At 52.7% G+C, this 11,720-nt stretch overlaps 1 protein-coding gene across 1 annotated transcript; it reads right to left on the bottom strand.

The window, feature by feature from the left end:
• Window positions 1-8,902: 8,902 nt before the first annotated feature.
• Fam43b (family with sequence similarity 43 member B) lies at window positions 8,903-11,350 on the bottom strand. Its single transcript, XM_013121288.3, has one exon. The coding sequence runs from the start codon at window positions 10,874-10,876 to the stop codon at window positions 9,884-9,886; it is 993 nt and encodes a 330-aa protein (XP_012976742.1). The 5' UTR covers window positions 10,877-11,350; the 3' UTR covers window positions 8,903-9,883.
• Between the last annotated feature and the right edge of the window lie 370 nt (window positions 11,351-11,720).

The raw sequence follows: 11,720 nt of genomic DNA, 5'->3' as shown, positions 1-11,720 counted from the left end.
ACAGGGTGATCACCAATCCTCCTTGTGTTCTTGAATGCATCCACACAGAGGCTAGAGGCTGTGATGGAGTGGCGGACTTGTGTGTAGGGTATGTGGGTGTGGCGATGTCAGAACACAGAGTGACAGGTGCAGTGAACACCCGTGAGGGTTCCTGCTGATTGTCAGCTTGGCAGGGTCTAGATCACCATGGAGCAAACCTCTGGGCATGTCCACGAGGAAGTTTCTAGACTGGGTCAGTTGAGGTGGGTAGACTGTGGGTGATACCATGTGGTGGGCCGGGGCTGGGACTGAATGAAGCAGAGTGTCTGTATTTCCCTCTCTTCCTGACTTCTGATGTAAGGTGACCAGCAGTCATCTCTCCCGATACCGTAGCTCCCACGCCATGATGGGCTGCACTCTCACACTGAAACCAGGATAAACCCTCCCTTCCTGAAGTTGTCATAGTGATAAAAAACTAACTAATACAGTACCAAAGGAAGCTAGCTGGTCTACAGAGAGCAGACCTCGAAGGCAGATGACGGGCTGCTGGGATGGAAGACCAGGTAGCCCTGGGTAGAAAAGAGGTCTGGGAGCCAGACATTGGTGGCGCATGCCTTTAATCCCAGCACTCAGAGACAGAGGCAGGCAGATCTCTGTGAGTTCAAGACCAACCTGGTCTACAGAATGAGTTCCAGGACAGTTTCCAAAACAATACAGAGAAACCCTGTCTCAAAAAAACAAAAAGAAGCTGGGCGGTGGTGGCATACACCTTTAATCCCAGCACTCGGTAGGCAGAGGCAGGCGGATCTCTGTGAGTTCAAGGCCGGGCTGGACTGACAGCCTCCAAAACAATACAGAGAAACCCTGTCTCGTAAAACCAAAAAAAAAAAAAAAAAAAAAAAAAAAAAAAGAAAAGAGGTCTGGGGCTCCTACACCCTATGACTGGCTGGATATTCTATAGTCAGATGCTGTAACAGGTTCTGAAGCCTTTTGATGATCTTCCTTTTACAAAATTGCCATTGGATGATAACAGTGATGGTAGGTGGGGCCTAGACTCTCCTGGCCATAGGAGACAGAAAGCCTAACTCACACCAATCTGGAGGGCAGGGAGAATAGGACTTACTGTCTCAGCTGGACTTGAACAGGGTTGGTGAGACCCAGGGATGCCATGGGACCTGCTATGGCTTTCTCAATGTCCCATCTGCCTTTCCCTGTGCTACCTTCCCATCTAAGTTCTCTTTCCTCATGGCTACAAGGTGGCTGCCAGAAGCACTGGACTTATCTTCCACCCTCTGCAGTAACTCTAGCAGAAGATGAACACCTCTTTTCCCAACAGATTCAGCAACAGTCCCGGGATCAAGTCCCCTGGGTGCTGAATATGACAACACGCCATTACGGTTTGATCGTGAAGCATGCCCCATAGTTCATGTGTTTGAACACTGGATCCCTGGCTGGGCAGTTCTGTCTCATGAGGTTGTGGAACCTTCAGGAGACAGAGCCTTACTGGAGGAAATGGGGCGGGCCTCAGGTTTATAGTCTGATACTACTTCCTGTCCAGTTTCTGCTTCCTGTCCCACTGAGATGTAAGGAAATAAGAAATCACAGTCCATGCTCCCACCCCCATAGAGCCCCCCCACAATGTACTGTGTCCTCTCAAATTGTTAGACAAATAAACCCTTCCTCCACAAAATTTCTTCTTGTCAGGGATTTGGTCACAGCCGTGCAAAAAGTGACTGGTGCCCTGGCCCTTTCCTCAAGTAACATTGAGAGTTAACTAAGCATGTTGACCAGCCAGCACCAGACGCCGTGTCGTCCTCTGGAACCCATGGAGGGTCAGTTCCCTGGACTACCATTTACACACACCTATGGCCCAGGTCCAAGAGTTGCACACACTGGTCTAGTGGCCTAATGCAGTCCCATGATCATACCCAAGTACAGGGTGGGTGGAGACAGATTCTATCTGTGGGCTTGGGAAGAGGCAGAAGCAGCGGCTTCTACTACAAACCAGGAAGGGGTGATGCTGGGCGGGTCAAGCAGGAGTCTACCCATACTTCCTAAAAGCCAGGACCCTTGGTCTTCTTCCCCAAGGATTCCCAGTGTCGGCCTCATGTTCCTAACTAGGGTCGCCTTGAAGAAGGCTATGATCCTTATCTCGTCCTGACACTTCCATCTACCTCTGGAGCGTTTGCACACTAGGGAATTCTTCTCATCAATGTGAACTATGTACATGGCAGAAGCAAACTTGGGGAGGGAGGGTTTATTTTAGCACACGGTTTTATAGGATTAGGTCCGTCGTGGTGGTGGGGAGGTGGCGAGCAGGGCAGACAGCAACAGTTCACATCATGGTGGTTCACGCAACAGCCAGCCAGAGGATAATACAGGAAGGAGTCAGAGTGACACACAGCTCCAAGGACACACCTCCAGTGACCTCCTTCCTCCAGTAAGGTCCTCTCTCCAGACTTTCACCACCTCCTAGTAGCACCACCGGTGAATTCACTGATTAGGTTAGGTCTCCAAGGATGGAACTCTACCCGTAAACGCCACCGCAGACATACCCAGAGGAGTGCCTCCCCAACACCCTGTGGGTTTCTTAACCTAGCGGGCAATCAAAATGAACCATTACTCCATGTGGCAATTGTAGCCTATATTAGTTACCATTGCATTACTGTGATAAAATACCTTGACCAAGGCAAATTATAAAAGAAAATGTTTGCCTGTGGTGGTTACCCACACCTTTAATCCCAGCACTGGGAAGGCGGTAGGTGGACTCGGTGAGTTTGAGGCTAGCCTAGTCTACCAAGTAAGTTGCAGGACAGCCACAGTCAGAGCTGTAACACAGAGAAAACTTGTCTTGAAAAACCAAATAAGTAAATAAGTGTTCAATGTGGAACTCACAGTTTCAGAGGGTTACCGTCCATGACCGTTATGGTGGGGGTCGAGGCAGCAGGCAGGCGCTGGAGCAGTAGCTCATATCTTGAATCCCAAGCACAAGGCAGAGAGACCAGACATGGCAAGAGTCACACCTTTAACCTCAGGCACAAGACAGAGCCAACACGCTGGTAATGGCACAGGGTTTTGGAAAAGATTTCCCCAGCAAAGCTTCGCCTCCTAAACCTCCCAATGGCACCACCAGCTGGGCTGGAGTCTTTGACCATCTGAGCCTATGAGAGCCGTTCTCATTCAGTCCACCACACAGCCTGGGTTCCAAGGAGCCCACTGTCCTCAATAAGCCACTTAAAAGAGACAAGTTGGGGGCTGGAGAGATGGCTCAGTGGGTAAGAGCACTGGCTGCTCTTCCAGAGAACCCAGGTTCAACTCCCAGCACCCATAGGGCAGCTCACAACTATCTGAAACTCCAAGATCTGACACCCTCACACAGACCTACGTGCAGGAGAAATACCAATGAACATAGTAAATAATACATAGACAAGCTGATAATGAAAAGCAGAAAAAGGAGATGTATTCGGTATGACCACATTAGGAACAGGAACAAAGAGGTCTTAGAGAAGGTTTCTATAGCTGTGATAAAACACCGTGACTGAAAAGCAGCTTAGGGGGGCTGCTGGTGAGATGGCTCAGTGGTTAAGAGCACTGTCTGTTCTTTCAGAGGTCCTGAGTTCAATTCCCAGCAACCACATGGTGGCTCACAACCATCTGTAATGAGATCTGGTGCCCTCTTCTGTCATGTAGGCAGGCATGCAAGCAGAACACTGTGTACACAATAAATAAATCTTAAAAAAAAAAAAAGAAAAGCAACTTAGGGAGGAAAGGGTTTATTTCATCTTACGGCCCTCAGGTCACACTCCATCACTGAAGGAAGTCAGGGTAGGAACTAAAAGCAGGAACCTGGAGACAGGAACTAAAGCTTTCTGGCTTTCTCAGCCTTCATTCTTATACATCCCAGGACAGACTGCCCAGAGCTGACACCACCCGCAGCGAGCTGGACCCTCCCACATCAATCATTAATCAAGAAAAAACCCTACAGGCTTGCCTATACACCAATCTTTTGGATGCACTTCCTCAATTAGGAGTCCATCTTTTCGCTGGGTGGTTGTGGCAGAGGTGGAACACGCCTTTAATCTCAGCACTCAGGAGGCAGAACCAGGAGGACCTTTGAGTTCAAGGCCAGCCTAGTCTACAGAGCAAGAAAGTTCCAGGACAGCCAGAGCTACACAGAGAAACCCTGTCTTGAAGCTCCCCACTCCCCCACCCCACCCCCCTCAAATAAAAGGGAGTTCATCTTCTCAGATGACTCTAACTTGCATCAAGTTGACATAAAACCAACCAGCACAAGATGCAATGACCCTTCCCCAACAAGTCCATCTTCGTGATCCTGAAATGAGGGCACAGTTTAAATAGAAGGCAAAAGACTAGCATAGCTAAGTGGAGGCTTGACCTGGCTTTAGTCCATCCTGTCAGGTGGTTTGACAAGCTGTATGTCTCCTCTTTGGCTAGTTCCCTTTCCTTCTGTCAGTCTGCGTTCCTGCAGAAATTCCCATTTCTTTGGAATCCATTGTTTCAAATGCCTGATAGTCAGATTTTTGAGACACCAAGTGTCTAGAACATTCTCATTTCTGTCAGGCCAATTACACCATCATACCTTGACTGGGAAGTTTGTATGTCAACATTGCTGCCTGGAGCACATAATCATTCATTCACTCACTCACTCACTCACTCACTCACTCACTCACTCACTCACTTACCTCTGAATGTTTACTGTGTATCTGGCATTGTTCTGGAAGTGGCTCTGCACTTGCTGTGCGGTGTGAGGACCAGAGTTCAGATCTCTAGATCCCACATAAATTCCGGTTGGGTGTGATGGCTTACCTGTAATTCCAGCCTTGGAAGACAGAGACAGGGGAACCCCAAGGCAAAGTAAGCTGTCTACGAAAACTCTGGGTTCAACTGAGAGACCATGACTTGAATAAAGTGAGAGAAGGATGAAAGAGGATCCCTGTTATCAGCATCAGGACACACACACACACACACACACACACACACACACACACACACACACACACATACACACACACATCACATATGCAGTTATGTGAAAAAAGGTCTGAGGTACTGGATCTGACATCATGGTGATCCAGAGACCAGGCACCTGATCTCATTTGAATTCTGCCTTAGGAGAGTTCCAGGTAAAGTGGCAATGGCAATAGCTACCTCACACTGAGAGGCACGCCATTACACAAGTTACATTATCCTCCAGCCATCCAAGACATCAGCTCCAGCCGTCTAAGATGTCAGCTCACCTAATGATGGGAAACCAAGGCTCCAAAAGCCTTGAAGAACCTTCCTGAAGCCACACAGCTATCAGGTCTACCAGACTGGCATTCATCTTGTCTCACTCAGCCTGTGCCAAGGTCTGCATCTGGCTAGGTGGTCATTCCTTCAAGTACCAACATCAATCCCAGCCAGTGTGTCTGGAAAGTGAGTTGCCATCACCACAGCCTGCTCTGGGAAAGTCAGCTCTGGTACCGGGGAGAGCCCAGCCCGCAGAGGGAGAGGACCCTGACCTGGGCTTTGAAGAGCTGAGCAGACATGTGAGCGGAGACTTCACTTTAGGCTGTGGACTCCCCAGGCACTGTCCGTCAGAACAGGGCATCCGAGGATAGTTCTCCTTCCATATCTCGCGGCAGAAGCTTGGCAGAGGGACTGTGCCTCCACCCACCTGGTTTCCTGGCCCGTGACGCCTCTTCCATCTGGCTCATTCATTCATGTGTTCATTCAACAGATAATCACTGAGCACTACCAACTCCCCGCCCTACTATGGACAAGGTGTGTGTACACAAGGGAGTGCGGACCTGAAGGTGGATGAGTAGGAGAAATGAGACATCTGGTCACAGTGGTTCAAGGACCATGGGGAAGGCAGAGATGCAACCCTAGGTTAAGTCTGAGGCGGGAGTAGAGGAGCATACATTAAGGAAACCTTCCAGTAGGTGGAGCTGAGCTTCGAAGGATGGGTAGGACTGAAAATGTCAAGGTGAAAACTATCCCACTAGCGTGAACAGTGTGTGCAATGTACCATGACATCTGGAAAACCAGGGAGCAGTATGGGGACACACACTGGGGAACCAAGATGTCTGGCTAGTATATATGCTGAGCTATATATGTGATATGTCATACTGATGACTGTTCAGCCCCTCTGGAGGCACCAGGACAGATAGATTTAGGTCCCAGAGTTCCCAGGAGAGTTTTGACACCCATCCTCGAGGTGCAGACCTCACTAGGGTCACTCTTGCCACCCTCTACGGCTGTGTCTGAGATCCTCTAAGTGCTCTGATAGTACATCTCAGGTTGGGTCAGCCAACAAGCCCAAGCCTCAGGTTAGAAAGTTCAGAGGGCATCCCATCACTTAAAAGAAAAATCTGGGGCTGGAGAGATGGCTCAGTGGTTAAGAGCACTGGCTGCTCTTCCAGAGGGCCTGAGTTTAATTCCCAACACCCACATGGTGACTCACAACCATCTGTAATAGCATCTGATGCCCTCTTCTGACATGCATGCAGACAGAACATTATTATTATGCATACATAATAGATAAATCTTAAAAAAGAGAAATCCACAGGGTATGGTAGCACAGCCCTTTAATACCAGCACTTGGGAGACAGAGGCATGAGGATCTGAGTCCAAGGCCAGCCTAGTCTCCATAGGAAGAGCTCTAGAACAGCCAGGACTACATAGAGAAACAAAGCAAAACAAAATACAAATACAAACTCTCTCTCTCTCTCTCTCTCTCTCTCTCTCTCTCTCTCTCTCTCTCTCTCTCTCACACACACACACACACACACACACACACATCCTGCACATACTCATTCATGCATAAATAGAGAGAACCTGGTGTGGTGGTGTATACCTTTAATCCCAGCACTCAGAGCAGATCTTGGTGAGTTTGAGGGCAGCCTGGTCTATGTAGTGAGTTTCAAGTCAGCCAGAGCTAACACAGTGAGATCTTGTCTCAAAATAAATCAATTAAAAAAAATCCTGGGCTCACATCACGGAGACCACACCAAATAGAGCCTCACTTATAGAGCACTGCCTTAATATGTGTGAGCCTCACCCAGTCAAGGGGGGGGGGCGCTCACACAACTACACATTGTTGTAGCTACAGCAGGATGGGGGAAGACTCGCTATTCTACCAGCCCCTTTGTTCTCCATGGCACCGGAACGATCTAAGACTGGGAAAAATGTGCTTTAAACTGCTAGTCTAGCTGGGTGTGGCGGCTTACACTGTTTGTCTTCGAGACAGGGTCTCATGTTGCCTTGGCTGGCCCTGGAGCTTGCTAGGAAGTTCTTCTGGCTCTCCCTCCTTGACCGCTGGGATTAAAGATGTGCACCACCATATATTCCAGACATTTAGGAGGCTGGACATGAAGATTTGCTGTCAGTTCTAGGCTGGTTCAACTCACTCCCAATTTTATTCTACAAGTAAGGGACAAGAGATATGAAGGCACCAGGTCATCCAACTCCTGGTGTCTAAAATCTGAGAAGTGGGTGTGGTTTTCAGGACACACCCATTCCCTGGATAGCAGGGCTGCCAGGGTTCTGGGGTAGCCCCAAACATCTGACCCTGGCCAGGTGGCAGCTGGAGCCATGCTAACTAGCCTGTGGCGTCCTAGCTCACTCACCCTTTGCTAGTGGAGAATAGATGTTGGTCAAGTCCTCCTTCCACCATACAAACATTGCTTGAGTGAGGGAAGGGGAAGGCTGTACAAGCGTGAGTGCATGTGCCTTTGGTGTTGGCAGGTTGCCTGAGGAGAAAGGTGGGAACGGGAGCCAGAGGCTGGGAGCAAGTCTGGAAATTATCATCTGGTGTCTGCTCCTTTAGTTCTAAGCATATCCTAGCTTTAGGAGAGGGCTCCAGCAGCCACAGCATCTAGTCCTGGCACCCCTAGGTGAGACATGTTTAGGAATATCTGCTGTACCATTTGGGTTCAGAGGGCATGCTTGTAACCTTGTTCCTTAGTGAGGCTGTCTTAACCAACCCCAGAATTTCCCCTGAAGCCCACGGTCCTCTCCAGGGTGACATGCCACCCCTTCTTCTATGTGGGAAAGATACCAGCAGGAGCCTTGACTAGTTGTACAAGGAAAGTGACAGACGGAACATCTTTGCCTTGTTGGTCACTGGCCTCTTGGTGGGAAGAGTCAGCCCTAGCTTTCTCTAACAGACCTTTGACCTTGTAAGGGTTCAGCCATGGTGTGGTGGCCGTTGTACTCTCTGTTTCACTGACTCTGAGAAAGGAAGTCATTTTGAACACCGGCCATAGTCCAGGCTACTTGTGTAGGCTCTGAGTAGCTCTGGGATCTATGCCAGGCTCAGCTCAGGGCTGAAGCTACCAGAGCTCAAACCTCACTGTCGCAGGGGCTGGCCACATTTCTCTAGTCTTTCAAAAAGAAATCTTGGCTGTTCATCCTCCTCTCCTACCCTCTGCCCTCCTCTCAATCCCGAATTTGGTGGGGCCATGGTCTACACCACAGGCTATGACACATAACATGGCAAAAGAGAAGCCCCCTAACTCAACACACACACACACACACACACACACACACACACACACACACACACACACACACACCCCTCTGTCAAATGCCCCACAGAGACTTGCATCTGAGTGCCTTGGTGTACAGACATCGTGGGAGGCAGAGACAGACAAACGGATAGTGGATAGACAGAGGCTGCTCCTCTGGGACTTGGCTCGTGCAGTTTTCAGACAGAGCATATGTTACTGCCTCCTCCCCTGACATTCCTGGAACAGCTTCCAGGCAGCAATCTTCACTCCAGGGGATCATGGGAGGTGTCTGCAGATGCTAAAGAGGCCTATTTTCCTGTCCCCTTTCCTGTCCTTGGGGTTCAGGACAGGACTGGTTCATGATGACAGTCTCACCTCCAGCAGGCCTGGCAAACACAACACAGGAGGGGTGACAGCTGAAAAAGCAGATCCACTTTATTTACAATGATCAGTAGATGACATAGATCTTTGGGTTCTTATGGCCTTGTGGAGATAGATATCTGGGCAGGGGCTCTCTTCCCCTGTCTTAATACCTGTTCCTCCCTCATCCTGCATGTAAGTATAGCTATGGTCAAGACCTGCTTGCCCTGAATGCCTTGCTTGTTTGGGGCATGAGTCCTTACCTCCTTTGGAGGTTCCATCATGGTCCAGGATGTAAGGTAGACCAGTTATCTGTCTGCAGAGAGGGGATGAGTGGAACCCTGAAAGAATATCAAGGCAGAGGATTGTAAAGCTGCCTAGTGCTGGGCTGTTAGACTGTCCCACTCTGTTCTTTGCATGTAGACAGGACCATCCCTGTCCCTTTCACAGAGAGACCAATGAAGTGTCAGGAGCCTTCCAAACAGTAATGGGTAGGACCACGAATTCCGCCCTGTGTATGGTCCCTGGTGGGAGTCCACAGTGGGGCTCGTCTCAGTTCTCCCCACCTATTCCGTTCTCTCCCTTATCTGAAATCTCTCCAGGATGGTTCTTATCACAGGGAATAAGAGACCAAGGGCGGGACCATTACTCCTCCCTTAGACGGGGTCCTGGGTTCAAACCCACCCTCCAGGGTTTCCACAAATATTTTCCCCTTTCTCCTGAGATGCTGTTTTGGAAGAGAGCAAGTTAGTCTGTAGGCAGAGACCTGGCATAAAGCGTGGGGGAGGGCAATTCCACAGTGAAGGACCAGGAAAACTCCCAGTGTGGGGAGATGTGGACTCCCCTCCACCCCTAATAATCAAGGGCATATCCGGCTTCACCCTGAGCCAGGATGAGGAGCAAGGCGACCACTACGGACACCGCGAGGGTGGCAGGCCAGGGACCAGGAGGGCTGAAGCGGGCAGGACCGGTTTTGAGTCCTGGTCAGTCTGCTGGGCCGGGTCTAGGGCCCGAGTCCTAGCCCTGCGCCCTCAGCGCGCCTGACCCGCCCGCTCCCTGGAGCCGGCCTTCCAGCCGCGGGGCTGCGCGAGTGGCGGAGGCGCCGGGGCGCCCCGCAGGCTGCACGTCCTCAGCTCCCGGGCTAGGCTCAGCACCTCGGGCCGCTCGTGCTGCAGGGCTCCTCCCTCGCTGTCCCGGGAGTCCTCCTCCTCCTCCTCCTCGTCTTCTTCCTCCTCCTGGATGCTGCTGAGACGCGGAGCCCCGCGGCAGCGCTCGCCCGGCGGAGGCCGGTAGGCACACTTGGCGTTGAGCAGGCGGCGCAATGGGGCGCGGGGTACCGAGGCGGCGGCTCCCCCGGCTCGGAGGTGCTGCTGGCGCACGTGGCGCGCGTCGCTCTGCCGCTGCAGCCGCTTGAAGTCGCTGAAGGCCGCCAGCGCGGTCTGGCGGAGCAGGCGGGCCAGGGAGCGCGCCTTGTGAGCCCGCGCCAGCAGCACGGCGTGGCAGCGCAGCACCACGGCCTTGTGGCGCGCCTGGTGGCGGTAGACCCAGGCGAAGACGCGCGGGTGGCGCCCGTCCGCCGCGCAGTAGGTGATGCGCGGCAGCAGGTAGGCGTGCGCCGGCCTGCGGCACCCAGAGCCCCCGGCGCCGCGCTCGCTCGGCTGCATGCGGATGCCGTGCGGGCCCAGCGTCAGTTTCATCTTCGTGCCCCCTCCCGGCCCGCAGCGAGCCCAGATCCTGCCCACCGCGTCGTCGGTGCAGCCGTCGCCTTTGGCGTGCAGGGTGACGGCGTTGCCCAGGTACCACACGGTGTAGGTCGGGTCCTCCTTGTTAAGCTCTACTTTCTGGCGCCGGCTGCGGAACATGCGGCCCAGACGCTCCAGGGGCCAGTCCGGTAGCAGGTCCGGGCAGGAGCGCAGGAAGCTGGAGAGCAGCGATGTGTAGGCGAGCCCGGGGCTCAGGCTCTTCGCCTTGCGCTTGGCCTCGTCCTCCACTAGCACGAATTTGTTCCGTCTCCAGGGCAGCATCGCGGCGGCCCAGAGGGCTGGGATTACGGGGAGTTCACCCGGTCCTGGGGGAGGCCAAAGGTGCCCAGAAGCCCACCGCCCAGGACTCACGACAAGCTGGGCGGAGGTCGGAGATAGTCGTTGAGTGATGCTCGGTGTCCGGCACGGCTGGCTTCGCAGATGCCCGGTGCCCAATTGGGCTGGCTGCGAGATGCCCGTGTGGCTGCTGATCAGCCCGGAACAGCTTACCCCAGGAATGACTCCAGCCGTCTGGGAAGCAAGGAGGGACGGGGGTCTAGAGCAATGGATATCCCCCAGGTTCGACTATGGGTGGGGATTGCCAAAGTCCCTGCCGCCGATTCAGCAGCAGGGAGGTCTCTGGAGCTGGGGCTGGTGAAAGCCGGATGAGGTGGACCAAGACCACGGCTGCGGTGGGAACTCCTTCAGGCGTTGCGGCTCCACCTCCCTTGGCTGCCTACATCACCGGGCGGGACCGCTAGCTCTCTTGTCCCCTCCCTTTCTCCCCCCAACCCCCACGCATGCAGACTCCCAAGACCCAGCACCGGCGCGCTGGAACTGTTTTGAGCTTTATCTTTGGAAGGATGAAGAGTAGAGGGGCAGCTAAGCAGTGGGAATCCCCCAAAACACCGCGGAGGGATTTACGGATGCAAATTTCTCCAGCCTCACTCGTGGGCTCCAGGCTCCCAGGGAGAGCCTCTCCCTCTTCCTAGGACTCTTCCCTGCTGCCCCTCATCCACAGAGCGTCCCTACCCCCATCTCTGAGAGCGGAGATTTGGGGGTGGGTTCCTGCTGGGACCGGTCCGGTGCCCTTTGCCTCTTCCCTGCACAGCATAAAGCCAGCTGA

Source organism: Mesocricetus auratus, unplaced genomic scaffold (genome assembly GCF_017639785.1).
Source record: "Mesocricetus auratus isolate SY011 unplaced genomic scaffold, BCM_Maur_2.0 Super-Scaffold_100014, whole genome shotgun sequence".
Classification (NCBI taxonomy): domain Eukaryota; kingdom Metazoa; phylum Chordata; class Mammalia; order Rodentia; family Cricetidae; genus Mesocricetus; species Mesocricetus auratus.
Note: the sequence above shows the minus strand (reverse complement) of the source record. Positions and strands in the feature narration are given on the sequence as shown.